This window comes from Equus asinus, chromosome 4, assembly GCF_041296235.1.
Source record: "Equus asinus isolate D_3611 breed Donkey chromosome 4, EquAss-T2T_v2, whole genome shotgun sequence".
Lineage (NCBI taxonomy): Eukaryota > Metazoa > Chordata > Mammalia > Perissodactyla > Equidae > Equus > Equus asinus.
Genome location: NC_091793.1, coordinates 22893345 through 22918105, shown reverse-complemented (window position 1 = coordinate 22918105; position 24761 = coordinate 22893345). Strand labels below are relative to the sequence as shown.

The 24761-nt window shown below is 55.0% G+C and overlaps 1 protein-coding gene across 12 annotated transcripts in view; it reads right to left on the bottom strand.

The window, feature by feature from the left end:
- Positions 1–7698: 7698 nt before the first annotated feature.
- Positions 7699–24761, bottom strand: part of CSNK1E (casein kinase 1 epsilon) — a 35504-nt gene continuing 18441 nt past the window's right edge. For 6 of the 12 annotated variants that reach the window (XM_070506881.1, XM_070506878.1, XM_044779823.2 and 3 more), the window contains 9 exons: positions 20209–20319; positions 19915–20063; positions 18057–18285; positions 17231–17401; positions 15302–15450; positions 11012–11204; positions 10774–10913; positions 9955–10020; positions 7699–8935 (listed from right to left, as the gene is read on the bottom strand). In XM_070506881.1, coding sequence (XP_070362982.1) covers positions 9988–10020; positions 10774–10913; positions 11012–11204; positions 15302–15450; positions 17231–17401; positions 18057–18285; positions 19915–20063; positions 20209–20319 — 1175 coding nt within the window. In that variant the 3' untranslated portion in view covers positions 7699–8935; positions 9955–9987. Of the gene's footprint in view, positions 8936–9954; positions 10021–10773; positions 10914–11011; positions 11205–12030; positions 12092–12873; positions 14516–14611; positions 14716–15301; positions 15451–17230; positions 17402–18056; positions 18286–19914; positions 20064–20208; positions 20320–24761 lie in introns of those variants that run through there. The other 6 variants (XM_014851277.3, XM_044779797.2, XM_044779811.2 and 3 more) reach the window with 2 other exon arrangements.

The following is a 24761-nucleotide window of genomic DNA, read 5'->3' as shown; positions in this document are numbered from 1 at the left end:
TGGCACAGTATGTGCTGTGCACACGGCTGACGATCATGCTGCTGTCTATGCAATGTGACTGCTGAAGGCTCAACTAACTTCTTACCTGAATGAGACTCTTTTCAAGAGACCGAAACCCAACCCAACTCAAAGGAAGATAAACAGAGGAAGAGAATTTATGGGCTCCATTAGGAAGTGCAACGCAGAGCTCGATTCGAGGCCTCACACGTAGTCATCGGGACACTATTTCTGTGTGTGTGTGTGTATTTTGGCCTCATTCCCAAGTGGCCTTCCCTCCAGCGGCAAACACAGTACCTCTTTCCAGAGAATTCTGAAAGTTGTGTCCCAGGATTGCCCCTGATTGGTCCATCTTGGGTCACGTTCCCATCTCTGAGCCAATCGGTGTGGCCAGGACATGCAGTGCTCCAATTGGCCAGGCCTAGATCAAGGCCCCACCCCTGGAGACCGTGGGTGGAGTCAGCCCTTTTGGAACCAAACGTACTGGGAGGGAGTGGAGGCTCCCTTAAAGAAAATGGGGAGTCAAGACCAGAAGAACCAGGAAAGAGCGCCGGGGAGGAAAACACCTCAGACGTTCAGCAGCAAGGAGTTTAAGCGGCTCTCTCAGGGTCACCCAGAAAGGAAGATCAGGGACAGGGCTGAAATGTGACCTCAACCAGAACGGAGGTGGCCGGAACTAGAACAGAGCCATAAGGATGAGGTGGCTAAAGCCTGTGCAGTGGCCGAACCTCCAATTCGAATCTGAGCTCCACCACGGATAGCCTGTGAGCCTTTGGGCAAATTGCTTAGCTTCTCTGAGCCTCAGTTTCTTCATCTGTAAAAGGGGGGTAGTTTCAGGCCTGATGGGAGGATTAGATAAGATATCACAAGTAAGGCTGTTAGCACAGGGCCTGGCACATTACAAGCACTCGGTGAGTGTTGTTTTTAATATCTATAAATAAATACAGTAAGAAGGCCTTTTCTGAAAGTCCTGTTTGGAACTGAAAACATAAACAGCCCAACTGGGTCGATTTTGATTAAGCAAACCTGCCTCAAATGCTGCCATCAACGGTTCTCTTTCCAGCAGTCACCTTCTCTCTGTCGTTGGCGCCTAGCTGCTGTTCCCGTCACCTGGAATGCGTTCTTCCTCACTCCCACCTCCACCCCTTTCCTTTTCCCCTGGTTAATTCCTACCCCTCCTTCAGGTCCCTGAAAAAACGTTGGTTCCCCCCAGATGTGTCATTAAGTGAAAGAAAGAAAATATCATACAGAACAGTAAGTACTGGATATCCCATTTATGCAAATATATATGCTTATGTATATTTATGTGTGTATCTGTGTGTGTGCATGATTTAAAATGCATAGAAAATTTCCAGAAGTCAGGAGAATGGTGCTCACAGACACCAAGGGCAGACAAGGACTAGGTCTTAATCCTCATTGCGTTCCCAGAACCTGATACACAGGAGCTGGCAGTAGTGTCCTCTTCTTCATCATCTTCCTCACAACTCTTTATTGAGTATTTACTCTGTGGGAGGCAGTGTACTAAGCTCTTTATTATCTCAGCAATCAGCAGCGACTGCCATTTAGCAGATACGGAAACTGAGGCACGGAGAGGCAGTGTTGCTTGGTGAACGTCACAGTAGAGCAGCCTGGCACCCAGGAGGCCATCTTGGATGTTTGTGAATGAAATCAGGACCCACATTAGCCCCTACAGGGACTAGGGAAATCAGCCAGCAGGAGAAAATGCGTCCAACTTCATGCAGCTGTGGGGGACTGGAATTGGTCACCCCAAGATATGTCTCTTTGGCATGAGGATTATTTTGGGCTGGTTACTTTTAGAAACTGCAGACAGGAGAGAAACTCTGGAAAGTACAATTTGCTCTCCCTTTGTTAAGAGACATTTACATTTGTAGAGGAAATCTCCATCTGTAAAGGTGTCTCCCTCTCTGTACCAGGAAGAAGGGAGATGACTTTATCTCTAGAAACTCTCGTCAGCACGGAAGGCAAGGACCCAAATCTGCATAATAGTCTTACACTTGTTTACTGTGCTTTTCTGGTAACCTCCCATAACTGACTCCCTGAGCCCCCAACATCCTCCTCTGTCTTTAGCTGAGGATGGTATTTAAGGTGAAAGCTTCCACCATTTTGATGAGCTACTCAGTTTTTCTGGGTCTCTGCCATGTGTACATGTTATAAAGCTTTGTTTGATTTTCTCCTGTTATTCTGTCTCATGTGAATTCACTTTGTTGGCTGGCCAGAAGGACCTAGAGTGGGTAGAGGAAATGTCTTCCTCCCCTACACGGCCTTTTCTGCTGAGGTGGGGACGTTCAGAATAAGGCCATTCCTGGGGACACCATCGGGGGGGGGGTGTGACTCAGGGATGTGGTGGGTGATGATTTCCAGGTTGCTGTGAAAAGAGCCTGAGCTGGAGACACAAGAGAGAAGGAGCTTCCTTTTTCTGTCTCTCTCAGTCGCACACATGTACACACACACCTCTACCTCCAACATAGGTGACATGAGTCCCACTTCAAACTTACCTAGCCAAAACAAACTGACAAGCAAACGAAAACAGGCCAAAGAGAAGGAGTTACTGCCAGTTTCCTTGGAGTTGCTAGGAACATGTTTCAGATTCTTTACAAAGTCCCAGGTTGCGGCCAGCTCTCCTGGAGTGCTGCTGCTGGGAAAGGCAGGTCCACCCGCATGCCAGGGGGCGGGCAGGGAGCTGTGGAAGCTGGGTCCAGGGTTTTCCCAGGGAGGCATTAATGAGAGGGAGGGGAGGAGGAGGAGAAGAAGCAAGAGGCCTGGGTGTCCCAGTCTCAGAGCTGCAGTGACTCAGCAAACGTGGATGGGATGACTTCAAAGGGGCCGCTCCTTAAGCATAGGTGCTTTGAAGATGCTGGGATGAAAGGCCTTGGGAGGCATAATTGCTTGAGATGCCATTCTCTCAGGGGCCTGCAGGAGCCCAAGTTACTGTTTGCAAGTATCTGTTTTGGGGGTTCCCACTGGGACCTCCTTAAAGGGGCAGTACCCCAGGGCTGAGCCCTCTGCTCTCCTCACCCCACCAGGTGGCTGGACTGCTCTCCCATCCCGTCAGCCTCTCCTGCATGGACAGTGCGGGCTCAGTGAAGCCAAGCCCTGAACATGCAGCTTCTTGGACCTCAATAGGCCGTGGGACGTGGCCTCACACAGGACAGCTGAGAGGACAGAGAAATGCTGTTGGTGCCTTGATGCTAGGGTGAAAGAAGAGGTGGCAGGAGCAGGCCAGAGAAAGAGGAGGGGAAGGTGGCTCGGGGTCACCATGGCAACACTTATCCTGTGCACCAGACCCCTTGTCCCTCACCAACCCACGTTTCAGCAGGGAAACAGGCCCCGGAGAAGTGTGGCTTGAGCGAGAGTCGTAGATGTCTGGGGACTGGGCAGCTCGAGGTTGGAGCTTGGAATGTGTTTACTCCTCTGAATGATCAGACGTGTGCCTGTGGTGCCTGAGCTGTAGGCTCTGGGAAAGAGGATGTGACGTGGGCTCAGCATGCTTAGCTGCAACTGTTCCATATCTGTTTCTGAAATAGAGCATAGACCGGGGGAGGAGGAGAGGGAGGGGAAAGGGGAGGGAGAGAATTCGGGAGTGGAAGGCATTCCCCTTTGCTCAAGCTATGCTGGAGTGGGCCCATTGGAGCTGGCCGCGGGGGTCTGCCTGATCCACTGCCCCATGGGAGGCCCTGGGTTGGGTGGGCATCAACACGCAGGTAGGAATGGAGAGGGGATGCCACTGCCAAGAGGGACCAGCGCAGTGACACGAGGGACTTGTATTCTTGCAGGTGATAAGAAGCGCAGGGGAAGAGATTGAACCAAGTTCAGAGGAAGCCCACCCCTCCTTTGGTCCCTGACCAAGTTCTCCGAGGGTCCCCTCCCCTCCCTGCTCCTCCAAACCTTCTGCCTTCCAACCTTCAATCTCCTTCCTCAGAACACTTGCAGACCTCTTCGACCCTCAAAACCACCTCCTCTGCCCGTGACCCGCCCCCCCGCCCCCCAAAGTGTCCTGGCTCAGGTCTTCCTTCCTCTTGCTGAGGGCATCTTGTGCTCGTTCCCTCCGTCTCACCTCCTGCTCTGATTCTCCTCCCAGAGTCAGAAGGCCACGTGTTGCTAGGATTCAGGAGTGGGGTCCTGTTTGGGTAGGGGTGGTGGTGATATTGCGTGGGAAGGGGCATGAGGGAACTTGCTGGAGTATTAACAATCGCCTACATCTTTATCAGGTGCTGATTACACAGGTACGGTACACAGAAACAGGCAAAAAGCTATGGATCCATACACTTAAGATGTGTGCATTTTTCTGTACATAAATTATACCTTAATTTTTTTTAACAAAAAGGAACTAGGGGGAAGTGGTCAGCGGGGACCTCGCTTTTCGCCAGCCTCATCCTTTTTACGGCCCTATTGCCTCGAGCGCGCCGGCCCCGCCTTCCTCCCTGATGCGCCGCCCTCCCAGCTCTGCTCCTCCCGCGCCGGCCGCCCCTCCTTGGTTTGGCGCCGAGAACGCGCCTCTCCCTCGCGTTAGCTTTCTGTCGCTGGTCCTGCTGTGCTCCCAGGCCCCAGGCTGGTAACCTCAGCGCCTCCTGACTCCTCCCTCTCTCTCAGTCGGCTAAGAATAGACAAATAGATGGTATTCTGAAACGGGTTCAGTCATCTTTGCCTTCTGAATGCCTGCTGGCTGGGTTGGGACCATAGCTCCCTAACTCTTGTCTGCCTCCTTTCTCCCATCTCCAGTCTCCCTGCTCACTGTTGCCAGATTCGCATTCCTCAAGTTCACATCCGTCGTGCCTTCTCCCCTAATCAATGGTTCCCCACAGTGTAGGCTGGTGGATGAAATCAGGAGAGTGGGCACTGAGTGTCAGGCTGAGGGGGAATAACAGCTTCCGTTGCATGATTATCCCCATTTACAGAGAAGGAAACCAGGGCTCAAGAAGGATGAGCTGCTTGCAGGTAGGGAGCGGAAGAGCCTTCTGGACTGATCCCCACTGCGGCAGGATCTGGCCTCTGCCTCCGTCAGCCTTGGCTGCTGTGGGGCTCCTCCCTCGCCCTCTGTGCTTGGAACTATCAGAATATATCAAACTATCATAAATCTGGTCCTTTACACGTGCTGTTTCCTCTGCTGGGAATGACCTGCTCCGACCTTGTCCCCATCAAACTCCTACTCATGTTTCAAGGCTCAGGTCAAGTATCTTTGAAACAGCTTCCTTGATGGCACCAGACATATTCCCTCCCTCATTTGTCCCTGGTTCTCACTGGATTCTGGGTTGGAATGAGCCATCTGCTAGGCTGCGTCGTTCCCCGGACTAGGCTGGGTAGTTAGCACTGCTGCACACTGATGAGTGCCTGGCTATAGTGAAGGTTAAGGGCATGGGCTGTGGAGTCCGGCACTCTTCCCTGTGCCTCAGTGTCCTCATCCATAAAGTGGGCACCATAATACGCCAAGCTCAGAGGATTGTTATGAGCAAAGGGCTGGAACAGGCCCTGGCACAGAGAGCCCTCAACTCACCTCAGCCCTCGCGTTTATCTGTGATTTTATTTAACCTTACAACTCTCTGACCCAGGTATGACCACTCCCACTTTACAGAGGAGAAAACGGAGACCCAGCCAATGCCCAAGGTCAAAAGGGGCTAAGTCAGCCCTCTGGACTCCAACCCTGCACTCCACTCCACCTGGCACCCCGCACCCACACAAGCCCTGTCAATGTTTGTTTGTTGCAGGAATAAAAATGATTCACCAAGCGGCAGCTTCGCCCCTCCAGTCTGGGCAAAATTTCCGGACGATTGTTTGGCATACTTAGTAAAAATAAACTGCGTACATGGTTGACGCATCCTGGTCACCCCTCTGGCCTCAGCTTAAATGTCACTTCCTCATAGGCTGTCAGTCACCACCCCCTCACATATACATTAGCTCCCTGAATGAGAAACACAGGAAAGTATCCCAAAACCGGTGAGGCCCTGGGGAGGAACACGGCAGGGGCAGGGACGGGAGTGAGGCTTTTTTTTTTTTTTTAAGATTGGCACCTGAGCTAACATCTGTTGCCAATCTTTCTTCTCCTTCCTCCTCTTCTCCCCAAAGCCCCCCAGTGCGTGGTTGTATGTTCTAGTTGTGAGTGCCTCTGGTTGTGGTACGTGGAACGCCGCCTCAGCATGGCCTGACGAGCGGTGCTAGGGCTGAGCCCGGGGTCCGAACTAGCGAAACACTGGGCCAGCGGAGTGGAGCGCACGAACCTAACCACTCGGCCACAGGTCCGGCCCCTGATTATAACTTTTTATAGAGCTTGACCTTCATGTAGGTAAAATCTCCCAAAACAATTAAACCAAAAAGGGGGAGAATGCACTAACTCATTATTAAAGTTAATAAAATAATCGCACAGAGAAAACTTCAAGTTACTTCTGGGTATTGTACTCTGAAAAGACATCTTTAGTGAGATATAAAGGCAAAAAAAAAAAAAAAAACCTGTAAAAAAGTACTTTACTCCATAGGTACACTTTTAGTAATATTAAAATGGGGATTTTGAAACTTACGTATATTGTAGGATACAACAAATAACACATTAGTGTTATTAGGAACTAGTTTTCACTGCAAAACATACATAAAGATTTTTAAATTAGAGTAGCTCCCTCAGGTCCACAGTTGGTAACCTCACACTTAGTGTTTGATGTCAGACGTCCTGCCTGAAAGCTCCTGATGGCAGGGCACGGAGGGGCTGCCGCTGGGTCACCAACCGCTCTGTGGTCACCCGCCCCTCGGCAGGTCTCCCTGGAAAAGGCGCTCTGGCATTTCCCGGCTTTAAGAAACACACCCCCATCCCTGATGGCTGCACACAAGGACCTCTGCCTTAACCTCACATCGAGGGCCAGCAGGAGACCCTTCAGCAGGTCGGAGCCAGGCTGTGGGGTCAGAGGGTCTTCAAATGCCAGCACTGGAAGTGACCTTAATTATAGGGGTTTGAGCTATGCCTAGGACCTCAAAATGCCCTAGGGGAACCTCTCAGAGCCCTCAGCCCCTCCCCAGGCTCACCTATGGTCAGGTGGCTTTGCTCATTTGTGGATGGAGATTGGGGCAACAGTGGCTCTTGGGTCTTGAGATAATGGGAAGGAGAAAAGTCAACTGTTAGCTAAATACAGACTGACAGACAAATCCTTTTATAGGCTGGTGAGACAGAGGCAGGCCAGGCTGAGGGCTGCCCGTTTATCAGGGCTTGACCGAAGGAAGCACCCAGGGTCACCTATGGCATGGCCGGCACTGGAATCCCACTCTAGCGCCCTCACTCGCCGGGCTCCACGGTTGACGGTGGCATCCGAGTCCTGGATCCGAGGGCAGAACTGTGTGACCTTGGGCAAGTCACCTGGCTCTGTGCTGTTTCACCACCCAAAGGCAGGGAGATGAGCAGGACCTGTCTCAGAATGCTCAGGCGGCTAAGGTGGTGATGCTCTGAATCTTCCTATTCAGTGTGGTCCTGGGGCCTGGGCATCCCGAGTTTGATGCAGACTCAGGCCCCACCTCAGTCCTGCGGAGTCAGAGCCCGCACTCCAACGAGGCCCCCGGGGGCTTCGTAAGTAGTTTTTGAAGCACTGGTTTCAAACAGCCCTGGACGTGCCAACCACTGCCCAAGTGTCCCTGGCCTCCCGCCCCCAGGTCTGTAGGGGAGAGACCCCCCCCCAGAGCAAAGAGGTGGACCGAGGGCTGCCCACGTCACTTTATCCTTTTCTACTTTATTACTTCAAATTAACAACCACAATAAAGCTCAAAAAAGTCCAATATTTACACAGGAAAAAAGTACAAAATTCCCCCCAAAGTTCTTCAGTATTTTTTTTTCAGTTTTTTAAATTACAAAGTAATAAAAAGCTTTGCTCTTTAATTAAAAAAAAGAAAAAGAAAAAAGGGGAAACAGAGGTAAATAAATTAGGAAATACACACATGGAGAAAACAAACAAAAATAAAGTAAAAACAGGTGTTAACTGGGCGGGATGGATAAGTCCTGTGCCCAGCCCTAAACCAGGCTCCTCAGGGGGGAAGAACGCACGGAGGGGACCCCAAGTGACCCCAGGACCAGGAGATTAAGTTATAACCCAGGAGCCACATGCTTTCTGGAAGTAGTCTCCACGGATTCTGCCCTAAGACCAGGAAAGGGGAACGGGGCTGCCACAGGCTGATGACAGTCTCAGGGGTCAGTGGTGGCGAGGACCCTCTGCGCCCTTCTTGAGGGATGTGGAGGTCACTGCCCACCTCCGTGTCCTTGTTAGGGGATGAGAACAGAAATTCAGCCTGGCAGGTGGGGTGGGGCACCTGCTGTCCTGGGAGGTACAGGTCGGATACGTATACACACGCACACAGGGAATCTCGGCCCCACTGCCTTGCCACCCACTCAAGTCTCCATGGAGAGGCAAAGGAGGGACCCAGACACTCAGGGGGACACTGGAAAAAGCCCAACACAGAAAGCCGGCCACCGTCACCTTGAAGGGGTGGGGGCTGTGCCTGTCTCCTATGGTCCTGAGGCTCAAGACAGCACCCAGTGGGACTTGGCTGCAACCAGCCAAACCATTCCTCTGACCAACCACATCATCCCCGCAGCGCTCAGGCCACCTCCTGATGGCAGGGGAGGAAGGCCGCATCCCTCCCAGCCAGCGTCAGGTCGGCGGGGGTGAGGCCTCGGTGTCCGGCACGTGTAGCACAGTGTCTGGGAGCATCTGGCAGCCTAAAGGTTGTGGGCAGTGGGAAATGCAAAGTGACAAGAATCCTCTGTGCTGAGGGCATCCCATTTTTTTACCGTTGGCAAAAAAAAAAAACAAAACAAAAAGAAAAGAAAAGAAAAATCAAAGAAACAAAATCCATCGTCGGTTTTGTGCTGGGTTTTTTCTTTTTGTTCTTGAGTGGTTTTTTTTCCCATCTTTGTTGTTGTTATTTTTTAAAAGAAAATACAGTGAAGACACTAAAAAGGGGGAGAAAGAAGACAGATCAGATCCTCATTTGCCTCTGGCCACCCCGCCGCAGCTCCTATATTGTCCCGAGTCTTTGAGTTGGTCCCTCTCTGGGGCACACAGCAGGTGCCCGACTTTCACGGGTAGGACGCAGAATCTCTCTCTCCTGTGCCATCTTGGTGAACAGTCACCCCCAGCCACACATCTGCCCTGCCCTGCAGGGATGGACTGGTTCCTGGGCCTGAGATCTGACGAAGGTGAGCCCCGCTCTATGTCCCAGCTCTAACTGTGGAATGAATTTCCACACAGCAAATCATACTCAGGATGTCCTAGTGTGCGGCCAAGTCAGCTGAGCTCCCTGAAACGTGAACTGCTGCCTGCCCATGTACAAACACCCCAGGGAGCTCAGACCTCGCCTCACCCAAGAGCCCCCTGCCACGACCCCGTCCCCAAGCCAGAGCTGCCACGTTCCCCCTCAAGGCCACCTGCAGCCTGGAAGTCCCATCAGGCTCACACTGGCCAGGGGCCTCTCCCGGGCTTGTGGAGGCCACTGAGGACCTTCTCTGACAGCAGAGAAACTCCTAAGTTCATGGCCCTTTCTAAGTGCTTTGCATGAATTAATGTACTTAACAGCCCAGAGGCTGAGACTGGGCTAAGGTGGGTGGGGAGGGGGTGTCAAGGTGTGGGCCCCCTGGGCTCAGTCTTTGCTAGGAAACAACTTTCCAGAATGTGTGAAGGCGGGGGGGGGGGGGGGGGGGGGGGGCGGCGGGGATGGAGGACTGGCCCAAGGGCAGAGAAAGGGTTTTCCAGCAGAAATTAACCAGTTCGGGCCAGGCCGGCTCAGAGGAGGCCTTGGCCCTCAGTCAGGCAGGCTCTGAGGTTTTAATGTCCCTTGAAGATCTTTGGTTTTGGGGATCCCTGGCACCATCTGCCACTCCCCGCACCCCTCCACAACACACACCGGTCTCCCCCTGGGGCCGTGGGGTTTCTACACACAGCCGGGCCACGTCTGCAGCAAACATCAACTCACCTAAGCAAATACTGGTCCAATGGCGGTTCCTCCTCACTTCCCGAGATGGTCAAATGGCACGCTTGTCTTTGAGCGGGAGGCAAATGGGGGGAGGAGAATAAGCTGCTGCCAATGGCAATGTGGCAATTCTCTCCCCACTGTGGAGCTCCACACCCGCCCCCACCAGGCCCCTCAAGCCAACGGAAGGGTGTGTGGTCCAAATGACCCTAGGTCGTCGCTGCTTTGTAGATAAGAAGACTGCCCAGAGTCAAAGCAGCTGCTGCTCCGGGCCACACAGGAACTGGATTGCCAAACTCCCGCCTCCCAGCGTGTCCTGATGAGGCTCCTCCACCGCAGGCAGGAGGACCAGAGCAGGTCTCCTGCCCACCTCTGCCAGACGCCTTCCCTGGGCAACCACAGATTCCCCCTTCCCAACTTTCCTAGTCCAAATATGGCCCCTGAGTGGGGCCACCAGACAGGATCCACCCACCCCTCACTCCTGTGCTGACTGGCACCCATGGGGGGACTCCCTTTCGGCAGGGACCATGAGCCCCTCCTCTGTGAGCTCCCTGCTGCCCAACCAGGCTGGGCCCCCGGCTGGAGGGCTGGATCCCAGCTCTACCACTTGCTGAGGCAACTTACTCCTGACTTTGCTCAACGGGGCTAATCAGACCACAGAGGATGAATGAGGCCAGGTCCCTGTTCAACAGAAGGGGCTTGCTCCAAGGTTATTAGAGAGCATCAGCAGAGAGGAAAGAAGGGAACCACGGGGCCTGATGCCAGCCCGGGGTCTCTGGCTCAGCTGTGAGGCAGAGAAGGGCTGGAGTGGGGGCAGCTCACCTGTGAGGCTGAAATCCGGGAGACCTCTTGCCGCCCAGTGAGGTCGGAGGACGAGACGTTGGCGGGCGCGCCCCTGTGTAGCCTCATGCTCACCTTCCTCTCTCTGTCGACCCGTGAGATCGCTCTGGGAGAAGTATTGCCTGGAGGGCAAGGCAGGGGGAAGCCACCCTCAGAGTCCAGGGCCTGGGCAGCCCCGGCCTCCCTCAGGCCCAGCCCACTGCCCGAGGTCCCTGCTCACCAGCTTGCTGGATGCGGGAGGCTGGGGTGGAAGCCACAGGCTCGGCAGCACTGCGGAGCCGGTTGGCGGCAGCCCCCGTGGGCGGGCCAGGGGGCAGGGCCCGGGGCGCAGACCCCCGGAGCTGGCCCATCCTCTCCTCGCGCTCGTGTTCTCGCCGCTCCCGGTCCACGTCCTCGGGGTTCCGGGCTGCACCCTGTGGGGAGGCAAGATGAGACCTGGTCAGCCCTTCAGGATCAGGGTGCTCCGGAATCCAAGACTCCCGCCGGGCAGAGACAGGAGGGAGGCCAGGTGGGCATCTCGGGGAAGAGGCATCTCAGAAACCCCCTGGTCCAACCTCTTCCCCACAAAGCTGGGAGCCCAAGAGGCCTGGAAATGACCCCCGATCACAAGCATAGAGAAACAAACCACAGAGCCGCCCAGAGGAAGGAGGAAGCTGGATCTGAGAGGCAGAAGGAGGTCACTCTGCCCTGGTCTCGTGGGGCCGGAATTGGAGCAGGGAGGACTAATGCCCCGGGGATGACCAAGGGCGCTCCTTGGCTCTCCCAACCTGGGCCCCTGTGTCCAGAAGCTCTCGGTTCCTCAAGGTTTCTAAACAGAGCAGGGCAGGTGTTCAGAAGCCCAGAGAGGAAGTTAGAAGGCCAGCTGAAGGGGCCAGGACTTGAACAGGTCTCCCAGTGCCCAGCTGGCGATCTTTGCAAAACGTGGTTCTTCCCCCGCCCCTGGACCTGGCCATGGCCATGGCTTTTGGCAGGTGCTGTGGGGGCCACAACCAGGAGGTTCAGGGGACCCACACAGATGCTGCCTGCCCTGGGACAAGACGAGAGCTTGGGGAAGCTGGAGAAGAAACAGGCTAGATGCCCCATGGAGGAAAAAGAGGCCCAGCAGGCAGGCTGGGGCAGAAGGGGTGCATGAGTCCCCGGAGGCCCTGCCCTCCAGCCACTGCCACCCCCCTGTGCAGGAGGAAAGGAGAAAGGCCCAGAGAGGAGAGCACGGCGTGGGAGTAGCACCTGCCGCGTTACCTAGTTGGTCCTGGGGTCGTCCACAGGGAAGGGCGGGGGGCTGGCATGAGGGGGGCCGCATCTGTGGAGGAGAGAGCTGCAGGCTGAGTCTGGGGCCTGCTCACGGGTCACGGGGTTCAGGCTCCTGCAACCCTGTGTCTCTCCCAGAAAACTGGCCAAGAAGGCCCGGTGTCCTTGAGAAACGGGGGTGGCCCTTGCCTTTAAGCAACTCGAGGAAGAAGTGGCTGGGGATCATAATGATCCCTGAATCCTAGTGAGGAACAGAGGCCCAGAGAGCCCTCATGACCTGCCTGGGGTCACGCAGCTCAGGGTAGGACTGGGGTCAGAACCTAGGCCTCTGCTACCCAGTCCTGCCTTTCTCTGCACCCCCAAGGACTCAGCAGAACATTTTAGGGGCGCACATCCCCAGTCCTCCCACCCACAAGCCTGTCCAGGCAGGCCTGGAACCACCAGGGCTCCACCTCCTGACCTCTGGTCCTCCCTGGGCTCACACCCACTCAGTTACAGGCTGGCAGAGAGCAACTCAGCCAGAAGCACAGCAAAACCTGTGCACTAGGAGCTGGAGGACCCGCTCATCACAGCTCTGCAGGCAAGGGGCACATCCACCCTGCAAGGCACATATGAACTCATTCCCTGGTTGAGGAAACTGAGGCTTAGTGAGTCTAAGTGATTGGCTCAGAGCTGCACAGCCCCGGGGCCAGCGGCTGAGCTGAGGGCCGGATCCCCTGCCCTTTGTGACCCCAGCAGGCTGAAGCCAACGCCAGCCCTGAGGCAGAAGGTGAGCCACTCTCCATATTTCCATCCAACCCAACTGACGCCTCAAGAAATGCACTCCAGGGAGGTCTCTTGGCTTTTATTTGCCCACAAGAAAACACAAAAGGTCAACATCAAAGTCACACAAGCACCACCCATGTTGTGTGGACACATCCTGGGCTGTGTTGAGTTTCCTCCTGGCCGGCTGGTTGGACCTTGGAACACAGTGGCTCCGTGTGCTGCGAGCAGTGTCCCAGGCTCCAGGGATCCAGGGATTCCAGGGTCCTGATGCCAAACGATCTGGGGTGGCCACTCCAAGGAGGGAAGCTCTCAGGCAAGCGTGAGACCCTTCCCACAGGAGAGTCTGCAGCCCACGGTGCCCAGCACTGTCCAGTCTACTGGCAGGTGCTGGTGAAGGCTTTCTGCAGGGGTGACGTGGGAGGGGCCTGGCCTTGGGGTGAGAGTGTGGAAGGTCCCCACTGCATGTCTGCAGATGCTTCCACCACATGGTGATGAAATCAAAGGTGCTCACATATCCAGTCCAACGGCCTTCAAGGCAGAGATCAGTGCTGCATAAGGTTGCTGGCACTTCTGCTCAGCTTCTGACTCCAGAGCCTGGCTAAAAGGGGACCCCAGGAAGGGGTCAGAGTACCAGCAAAGAGCGTGGAGGGTGCTCTTGGCCTGGCTTGAGACAAGATCTTGTTGGCGGGATGGTCCCATGAGACGCTCTGTGATGAGCCATCCAGAGTGGCACTGTCCCACAGAACCTTCTGTGATGATGGAAATGTTCCCGTCTGCCTTGCTGCATATGGCAGCCACTAGCCAGGCACCCGTGGCCCCTGAGAACTTGAAATGTGGCAAATGTGACTGAGGAACGACATTTTCAGATTCGATTGATTTGAATTAATTAAATTAAGCCACATGTAGCCAGTAGCTACCATGCTAGATGGCACAGGCCTAGACAACACAAAACCCATTCTTGGAGCTGTATGGCCAAGAGCCAAATCCACCACAAACCTAGACTCCGGAACGACTTTCCTCCCAGATGAGCGAGTGCCCAGGGCCCGAATGCCCTGAGCAATGCCCTGTGACGAGAGGAGCTGGCCCGCGGCCTTGGCCGTGCTCCTAGCCAAAAGGTCTGGGTGAGAGGTAGCCCACTGCCCATCTCCCACCCCACCCCTAGGGTCCCACCTTAAGGAACAGTATTAAGCCCACTGTCTGAGACACAGAGCGAAGAGGGACATTAGACCAAGTGCCAACCCCCACGTCCAGGAGAACGAGGCCTTGTCCTGTGCATCTGGCAGAGCGGGCAGAGAGCACCGCTACAAAAGGAGAGGCACACCAGGATGAGTACAGGACATGTGGGGGCGTTTAATGAGTTCAGGTTCAATACAGAGGCCACGCATGGGGTCTGGCTGAGGCTGCTCCTGGTGCTGCGCCCACCAGGCCCCTCCAGGGCAGTGACCATCCTCCCTCCTTCAGGCTCTGTTCATCAGGCAGCTGTTGCATCTCCAAGCATCTCATGGCAGGGCCTCCTCCGCCACACCCTCTTCCACGGCACCCCCACCACACCAAGGGACGCCTCCTCAGGCCTGGCCCCGACGGGCTTGGGCAGACCTGGTGACATCAGAACTGGGGCCCTGGAGTCCAGACCACAGGCCAGTAGTTTGGGGGGGGCAGCTCCTCCACGGGCCTATCTGGAGGGCCCTGGGTGCCCAGGGGCGCCGGGCACCTGGAATGGACAGAGAGCACAGCACAGGCTCAGTCTTTTGTGCTCACCTGGCCAAGCGGTAAATCTTAGAAATGCCAGGCCTTGGAGGGTCCTTACCAGTATGTGGGTGGGTACGTGGGCCCAGCACAGGGACAGGGGCGGGGGCAGGGCAGTGCAATAGCTTCGCGGTCACGGGGCCGAGCCTGGCTCGAGGAAGGCCCCTTTTCCAGAAGAGATGCGAAACAAGACACAATTTCACAGATTCCAGAGTTCTGGGCACAGCCGACGAATGCTTCTCCCTACCTCACCCCAAGACCCTCACAAGAGGGAGACAGAACAGCCGCCTAGCAAGACCCAGGGTCCCATGACCAGGAAGAAAGAAACAACAATGAATGGGTCCAGGCTGGCGAGAGGGGCGGCAGTGAAGGTGGCCGCCTGGGATGTGCAGAGCAAGAGCAGGAAGGTGTAGACAGTGATCAAGACCGCAGGGGGGCCCGCCAACGCCATCCACGCCCCGCCACAGGCGCCCAGGAAGGACTCGAGGCCCAGCCAGGTCCTCCTGGGCCTGACGGGAGGTGGCGCCCCGCCTGGGCCCTGCTGACTACGGTGGCACGTGCCGGCAGCACTGACGAGGCTGCGGTGGGCGAAGCGCGGGGGCTCTGGGACCCCAGTGAGGTCTCTTGCACTGTCCAGTTCATAGCTCCCGTTTTCCGGGAGCCCCGCCCACCAGAGGGTCACCCTGGCGTCCTGAGCCAGAGCCTTCCCCGTCCAGGCCCCCAAGCCCGCCTCGGCCTCCAGGGGACTCACGAATTTGAGCATGTTCCAGTCGAAGACGTAGTCATAGGAGAAGCCCTGCCGGTGGAAGAGGTTGCGGAAGAGCTGGCGCAGGTAGGAGTAGTCGGGCTTGTCGTCGAACCGCAGGGAGCGGCAGAAGTTGAGGTATGTTGAGAACTCAGCTGGTGGGGGTTACAGGGGACAGAAGAGGCCACTGTGAGGCCCACGCTGCAGGGTCCCCAGCAGCCAGAGCCATCCTACCCACTCACTGTCCCTACGGACACTCTCAATCTAAGACGGGGCGAGATGGAGAGAGAACAGCGCTACGGTCCTCCCTGTGGTGATAACGCCACCCTGCTGGAGAGCAGAGCCTCTGGACTCGACAGGAACAGATGAAGAGCAGGGAACAAAGAGCAAGCGGGAGCCGCAGGACCCCAGTTCACAGCTCTTCACCTGCTCTTGCCAAGGGTTCTGGGGATCATGGAGACGGCAGATCAAGATCTGTCATAAATTCAAAGGACAGCCCAGAGGCTCACGGAACCCCTGACATGGCCTAAGCCACCGGAGGAAAGCTTCCATCTTCTCTACCAACAAGCAAGGGCGGGAGAGGGCCTCTGTGAGATAATGGAAAATCTATGTACTGGTCTCTGCCCCGGTTCCCGGCATAGAGCTCCTGAGACCCTTGTCATTTCCTAAGCAACAGGAGCACCTCTTATTCTAATGTTTGGCCTCTGATTCCACCCCTGACACAAATTCCTAAAACACTTGTAAATTCCTAAGTGGCAGGAGCGCTAGCAGCTTCTTTTGTTCTAATGAGGCGACCCTGGGTGAGCTCCTGGGTGGGGGCTGGTCATTCAAAGGACAACAAGCCACGATTAGAAACTCAGAACTGGGGGCCGGCCCGGTGGCGCAGCGGTTAAGTGTGCACATTCCATTTTTCAGCAGCCCAGGGTTCGCCGGTTCGGATCCCGTGTGCGGACATAGCACTGCTTGGCAAGCCATGCTGTGGCAGGCATCCCACATATAAAGCAGAGGAAGATGGGCACGGATGTTAGCTCAGGGCCAGTCTTCCTCAGCAAAAAGAGGAGGATTGGGAGTAGTTAGCTCAGGCCTAATCTTCCTCAAAAAAAAAAAAAGACAGAAACTCGGAACTTTCAGTCCCTCCTCCACTCCCCTAGTGAGGGGACGGGGCTGGAATGGAGCTAACCTTGGTTCAAGCCTACGTGATGAAGCCACCACACAAGTCCCAATAAAATGGGGCTCCAGGAGCTTCCAGGTTGGTGAACATATCCACACAGGGAGGGTGACACACCCCAGCTCCATGGGGACAGAAGGGACAGCAGTTCCTGCGCCCAGGACCCTCCTAGATCTCCCCCTGTGCCTTTTCATCTGGCTGCGCATCTGTAGCCGTTGTCACATCCTTTAATCAATGGTAAACCTGAGTGCTTTCCTGAGCTCCGTGAGCCGCTCCGGCAAGTTAATCAAGCCTGAGGGGGTCAGGGAGCCCCATTTATAGCCCGTCAGAGCTGGACTTGCGGTTGTTGTCTCCAGTGGGGTGGAAAGAGTCTTGCGGGACTGAGCCCTGAACCTGCAGGAGCTGAGGCTGTCTCCAGGCAGGTAACATCAGAACTGAGTTAACTGTAGGACACCCAGCTCACGTCACAGAGAATTGCTGGGGGGTCGGGGGGGACCCCACACATTTCGTGACCGGAAGTGTCAGAATGAAGCGTTCTGTTGAGTGAAGGAGACTCACAGGAGGAGGACGGCCCAGAGTGTCTCCTCAGACTCAGCAAGTAACAGCCAGGCCTGCCAGCCGCGCCCGAGCAGCGACAGAGAGCCCGCGACGAACGTTCTGGCGCCAGGGGCAGTGGTAGCCCAGTACAGACTCTGTGTGGCCTCATCCTCCCCTTAGAAAGGGCCTCAGGGGTCCCCAGGCTAACGACCTCCCACCGGCCTACTCACAGGGGTAGCCTTTGCAGAGGACCTCGATGGGCGTCGACATCTTCTTCTCGCTGATCCGCTCGTACTTCTGGCGCTTGGTGGCTGCTTTGAGGCCCTGCCAGGGCAGGGAGCCCAGGTTGAAATACATGAGCACGTAGCCCAGGCTCTCCAGGTCATCTCGACGGCTTTGCTCTGCACAGAGAGTCAATCGAGGACAAGGTGAGGCGCGGGGTCCACTTGGGCTCCTGGACACTCGGGTTGGGACCCCCTCCTCTAGGACATGCCCCTGACTGAGGAGAACCAGTCACCTTGTGCACCCAGCACGACTCCCCCCCTTATCACATGCTGGCTTGCTGCGACCTGGCTACAAACAGGCATAGTTATTACCTTCTTCTACAGAGAAGGGGCCTGAGGCTGAGCTTTTTCAATACAACCTGGGCCTAGTTTTTTCCAGCTCGGGCACTTATTCATTCAACAACTATATAGCAGGCACCTCAGTGCCTCCTTGCCTGGCCCACGCTGTGGAAAGGGCACAGGCTGTGGCATGAGACAGGGCTGGGGTCATAACCGTCTTTGGTACTTGCTAAGTGCACGACCTTAAGCAACCTGTGTTACACCTGTGAGCCTGCGGTTCCCACCCAGTAAGAATGGGGCCCCATCCCCGCCCTCTGCATGGCTGCCGCGGGGTCGAAGCACGGCATGTGAAGGGGCTCGGCACACCGCAGCTCTGCTTGTGAAGGGGAGGACCCGACTTGTGGCAATTCCGGGGAATAAACCCAGGCTGCAGAAAGCCAGGGTCCCGCCAGCAGCCTGTGGGTGCACTTCGCTCCCGGCCTCCCTCACGCACCGATGCCCAGGTGGGTGTTGATGGAGGCGTAGCGGGCAGTGCCAGTCAAGTTCTTGTTTTCCCGGTAGGGGATGTGCTGGTGGGTGCGGGCGTCCCGGTACTTCTTGGCCAGGCCGAAGTCAATGATGTACACCAGGTTGCCCTTCTTCCCCAGCCCCATGAGGAAGTTGTCGGGCTTGACGTCTCGGTGTATGAAGTTCTTGGAGTGGATGTACTCAATGCGGCTGATCTAGGGGAGAGGAGGGGGCAGCAAATCATTCAGCAAGCATTCCACCAAGGGACCTGCCCAAGAACTCTGGGCCAGGCCCTGGACTAGGGGCTGAGGGCTGGGGCTGTAAAATGCACCTGCAACTATGTAAGATGATTTCAAGGGGCAGGTCAGGGAAGGCTTCCTGGAGAAAGTGACATTAGAGAAGAATTGTGAAGGAGGAGTTCAACAAGTTTGCTTTGAAACAAGAAGAGAGCAAGGTAGGACAGCTAACGGCAAGATCTAGAAATAAAGCCCAGAAAGGCAAGATCTAGAAATGAAGTCTTGGGGCCAGCCCAGTGCGGCAGTGGTTAAGTTCGCACGTTCCGCTTCTCAACGGCCTGGGGTCTGCTGGTTCGGATCCGGGGTGCAGACATGGCACCGCTTGGCAAAAGCCATGCTGTGGTAGGCGTCCCACGTATAAAGCAGAGGAAGATGGGCATGGATGTTAGCTCAGGGCCAGTCTTCCTCAGCAAAAAGAGGAGGATTGGCAGTAGTTAGCTCAGGGCTAATCTTCCTCAAAACAAAACAAAAAAAAAGGCAAAAAGAAAAACAAAAGGTAGTCTCGCCTGCCTGGCTCTACACCCTCACAGGACTTGGGGAGCCAGAGTCAGAAAGGCATTTCGAAGGTGGTTCTGGCAACCAGACTGGGGGAAAGGGGAGGGTAGGGAGCACCAGGGAAGCCTAAACCCGGCAGGGGTGACACAGAGAGAGCACGAAAGACAGGATCCACTCCCTGGCTTCCAGAAGACACCAGTCAGGCAGACACACAGGCCTTCTCTTCCTTTAAACTATTTGTTAAAAACTTTAACAGATGTACACGATAGGTCCTCTGGCAGGTCAGTCCCGTCTCTGGGCCTCAGGCTTCTGTAAATCGAAGGCTTTGTTTGAATGGCTGAATATTTCCTAAACCTTGTTTGGGTCTCACGTCCCGAGACTCTGAGGACCTCTCTGCACACGCACATTTCGCCTAAAATTGCAGGATGTCTGCAGACTGTCTGCAGGCGAGCCGCAGACCCAGACCCCCGCGTAACAAGATCGCCACGTACTACTCTAGCCCCAAATTCTATGCTTTTTAAATTCTTCAAGTTTCCCTCCTTTGAGTTTATAAAGGGCTTTCGGACCTAAGGGTCGCTCCTCAGTGGGGGCCTGCTCTGCAGGCACTGCGCGGGTCCCACTTGACCCCACGTCAACCAGGAAAGGGAAGACTCGCTCCTGAGGCTCAGAGTCTCAGCAGCTCACCTACAGTCACCACACTGGGACAGGACCCAGGGCTGCGTGCTCAGAGGCTTTAAAATCACCAAGGGCACAGTCCCAGGCCCTACTGGGAGAACCCAACCCAGCAGGTCTGGAGCTGGGCCTGGGAATCTACATTTAACCCCCTCCTCCCATTCTACAGCTGATAGTGAAGGTCCCCTGGTCCCGGGTCCAGGAACCCAGCCTGTCCTATGTCCCTGTCACTGATTCCTGCTCCGGCATCCTCCAGAGGCAGAAGGCAGGGCTGGTACCCTGTGCCCACTGGCACGATGGAGAAGCAGAGGTTGGAAGGGAAGCCGCGAGCCCGGCAGGGCCCACAGTCCCCTGGCCAGGGTGGGGAGGTGGGGCACGCACCATCTGGTCGGCCAGGAGCAGCACCGTCTTGAGGCTGAACTTGCGGGAGCAGAAGTTGAAGAGGTCTTCGAGGCTGGGCCCCAGCAGCTCCATGACCATCACGTTGTAGTCGCCCTCGGCCCCGCACCACTTGATGGACGGGATTCCCACTGCCGGCGGGGAAGCGAGGCTGTCAGGGGCGGTCCCTCGAGACCCCAGACCAGCCCCAGGCCCAGCCCTGGCGGGCACGGATGCAGGCACGCAGAGAGCTCCGCAGGCCCCCCGCCCCCCACCCTGGGGCCCCTCGGTACCCACCTCCCCCCTGCATCATCTTGTAGAACTTGCTCTCGATGTGCAGCTGTGGGTGCTTCGTTTTCACACACTCGAGCTTGATGGCGACTTCTTCACCAGAGGCGATGTTGGCACCTGCCAGGGCCAGGGGAAGCAAGGGCCCGGGGTCACCCTTGGCCGGGCAGGGACCAACTCAGTGTCTGACCCTGAGCGGCCCAGCGCCCCTTGGGGGAGGCTGGAAAGGCCACAGATGCCACACTGTATCCAGGGGAAGCGGAGGGGGCTGTGGGCACAGCGGCACCCACGCGACCTGGGTGGGAGGGGAACACGAGCGCCACAGCCCGCAGAAGGGGAAGGAGTGAGGACCCACGGATGGTTCAGAGAACCACAGGCTGGACCAGACGCAAGGGGGACGGTTCCCGGACCAGTAAGGAGAACTTTGTCCTAGAGAGTGGGAGCCACTGAGCTGGAGAGAGGTGACATCAGTAGGGTTATCAGGCTGCAGAGGACAGAACAAGGTGGGGCATGACCCTGTCTCAAGGAGTCACAAGAAAGACCCAAATCCAAACTGTGCCTTGCCTCAGTTTCCCCAGCTGTAATAACAGGTGGGCAGAGTTGGAGGGCTAGGGGCTAGGCTGAGACGGCACTCCCTCTCAGGGCCAGACTGTAGCTGCCGTAATTACAAAAGTGTGGTCTTAGCACACCAACAGACGAGACAGCAAGTCGAGGGGAGGACACAGCACTGAAGGATCAGGGATAGGATAAAGCTGGCCCCTCAAATCAGGGGAGAAGATGGGGCTACGCAATAAATGTCCTCGAAACAACTGGCGAGCCATCTGAGAAAAGACACCACTGCTGACACCATACACCAGAAAAATTCCCAAGTAGAGTCAAAGTTTGTATGAAAAAAAAAACGATGGGGTGTACGCTAGCACAACCACTTTGGAAACCAGGTTGGCATCTATCCAGTAAAGCTGAACACACACAAACCCTTGACCACCAAGTCCACTGCCAAGTATACGCCCTTCAGGAACATGAGCACCAGGAAGACACAAGAACATACACAGGAACAAGTGACCCACGTGTCCAACACGAGATGAACGGCTACATGGTAAAGCAGTCATACAGAGGCAGGCCATGGGCCAGTGCAAAGCAACAGACGACGGCTGCAGGCCGCAACCAGCGGCTCCCAGCATCTTAACACTGAGAACAAGAGAGCAAGGAGTAGCACCATGCACGAGGGCCAAAAGGGGGAGACGACCCAAGGGTCCATGAACGGACGTGTGGATAAACCGAATGTGTCTATCCATGCAATAGGATACCAGCCATAAAAAAGGACGGAGTACTGATACACGTGGCAATATCGATGAACCTCAGAGACACCACGCGGACGTGAATGAGCCAGACACAAAAGGACAAATACCTTATGATTCCATTATATGAAATGCCCAGAATAGGCACATCCCTAGAGACAGGAAGTAGACTGGTGGTTGCCAAGGGCTGGAGGAAGGGGGAAACGGGGTGTGCCTGCTTAATGGCTCCAGGGTTTTCTTTCGGGGTGATGAAAATATTTTGGAACTAGATAGGTATGGTGGTTGCATAGCACTGTAAACATACTAAACCCCACTGAATTGCGTATTTTTAAAATGGTTAACCTTACGCGAATTTCACCTCAATTTTCAAAAAAAAAGAGGAAGGAAGAGACAGAAGAACACAGCCACAGTTCTATTTGTCTCAATTTCAAAACACGCAACACAAATGTTTATAGTTTAGGGATATAAACACGTGCTAAAACTCTGTAATGAAAGAGAATCATCTAAAATGTCAGATGGTGGTTACCTCTGTGAGGGGAAAGCAGGCGAGGGGACCAGGGGCTTTCAAAGTGACCGGCGTGTCCTCCAGTTGGGTGGTAGGAAGGGTGCCTCATAACATGCACGTATTTTATATGTATTCTTTTGTGTCTACTCAACGTTAATAAAAAATAAAACAATGAAATATTAGAAGAAAAGAAGGGAAAATTGCCTTTCAACTTTGGGGTAGGTAAGGCTTTTTATCCCTGACTTAAAATCCAGAAGCTGTTAAAAAAAAAAAAAGGCTCCCTCCCCTCCAAAAAAAGGAATTCCTTCTCCACGGCAAAAACAATAGAAACAAAGTCCTAAGAAATACACACTCGTTCTCTTAACAGCAGCCAAGAGTTAGTATCGCTAACGTATAACAAGCTTCTACAAATGAGTAGGAAGAAGACCAACGACTCACAGGAAAGGAGGTAAAGGATTCAGACAGACACATAGCAGAGAGAGAAATCATTAATATAAAAATGGCTCACTCATATGAAAAGATACTCAACCTCCTTATAAGAGAAATGCAAACTAAAATTATCCTGAAAGGCCATTTTCCACTTACGGTTGGCCAACGTCCCACAATAAGAGAACACACGTTGTCTGTGGGCAGGGCTGAGGGGCAGTGGGCACTCCCCCCCGGTGGTCCAGGTGTGACCAGTAAACCCCTGTGGGAGGGCGATCGGGCACCACCAGCTCCACTTCAGGAGCTTACCGACACCCTCACATGGTGCAAAACAAGGTCTGGACCAGGCTGCCTGCTGTGGTCTGTTTGCAACAGCGAGAGCCTGAAAACCACCCAAATGGCCATCGTTCTGGGGCCTGGTCAAATAAAGAATGGCCCATCCATAAACTGGAACACAATGGAAAAAGAATGAGGAAGCTCTCTCTGTGCAGAAGTGGAAAGATCTCCAAGATACAGGAAGTGAAAGAGCAAAGCACAGAACAGTATGTAGTCTACGCTCTCTTTTCAGTTTAAAAAAAAAGAAAAAGGTAGGGATACAATGTGTGTGTGTGCTTGGTTGTATCTGCATAAGGAAACACTGAAAAGAAACACAAGACGCCAGTAAAGACTGGGGGTAGGGGTCGAGGTGGATCAGGGCGGGGAGGGAGGACATTTCACTGGACACCATGTTACGTGCTGTCACTTTTTCTAACGCCTTTGTTGAGATGTCATTCACGTACTATACAATTCCTCCTTTAAAGTGGACAGTTCAGTGGGTTTAGTGTATTCCCAAGGCTGTGCGACCAACACAACAATCAAATACAGAACATTCGCACCATCCCACGCACCTGTACCCCTCAGGAGTCACTCCCCATCTCCCCCAACCCCCCAGCTCTAGGCAACCACGAATCTACTTCCTGCCTCCATGATTCTGGACATTGCCTATAAACGCACTCACACAATATGTGATCTTTCGTGATGAGCTTCTTTCACTTAGCATGTTTTTGGTTTTGCGTTTTCATTTTTGGACCACATAAAATAAAATTAAAAAAATAAAATAGATTACCAAATCCAGTGAGCAACGAGAAAGTGCTCTGCAAACTGTAAAGTGCTTTGACACATCAACACTCATCACTGCGGAGAGGCGCACACGTTTCTGGGGTGCAGGGAGGAGGCGGCACAGGAGGGGAGCCGGGGCTCCCTGGAGTCTGCGGGCTGGGCCCCATCTCCCAGCTGGCGCAGGAGCAGGAGATGCCGTGGCGAGGGCTGGGCTCCAGAGCTCAGATCTGGACTCTGCTACCTCCTAACCGGGGCCCTTGGGCAAGTCCTTTTACCCCTCTGTGCCCCGGGCTCCCCATCTGTAAACGGGGGATGACAGTATGTAGCTCGTTAGGTAGTTCTGAGGTATAAACAGGCTTAGAAAGGTGCCGGGCATAGAGTAAGTGTCAACAAATGTTAGGTTTGGTAAGTGCGGGCCCCTGGGTTTCAGAGGTGAGCCCGCAGTGTGTTGACCATGTGTAGGCCAGTGGGAGGAAAGGCTGCATGGGCTCCAGAGTGTGAGCACAACTGTGCCAGACAGACAAAGGTCAGAGCATGTGCAAAGGCCCGACAAGTAGGGTGCGGTGAGCTCTGAGTGGCCTGGTGCGGGGTGGAGCCCAAGACAGCTGAAGACGACAGTGGGAGAGGCGGGCAAGCGACAGACCAGAGGGTCTCAAACGCCGAGCTAAGATCTGGGAGGTGAGCCCAAGACTCCAGGGGCCAGGGCCAGACGCCTCATTACAGGGCTTCTCATTCACGGTATTATTCATGTTTGGGACCCAACAATTCTTTGCTGTGGGGCCGTACTGTGAATTTTAGGGTGTTTAGCAGCACCCCTGACCTCTACCCACGAGCTGCCAGTAGTATCCCCCCCATCCCTGAGTTGAAACCACCAAAAAATGTCTCCAGACCGAGCCAAATGTCCCTGTGGGACGAAGTCCGGCCCTCCTTCCCCTTGTCGAGACCCACTGGGGTTTCAGAAGGGACTGGAGAGGACTTGAGGGGGAGGGGGGGCCCAGACGGAGGCTGCTGCTGCTGTCCAGACAAGAGCTGACGGCGCCTCCCAGGCTGGAGGCAGAGCCAGCGACACTTCGGAGGCGGGGCCTGCAGCACTGAGGGGGCAGCACCGAGGGTGCAGCGGACATGTGCAGGGAGGAGGGTCCTGGGGACAAGGCCCTTCCCCGAGACGGGGAGGGGGAGGCAGGAGGACCCCCTAGCCCTGTGACCTCTCACCGCCTCCTACAGACACGACTGTT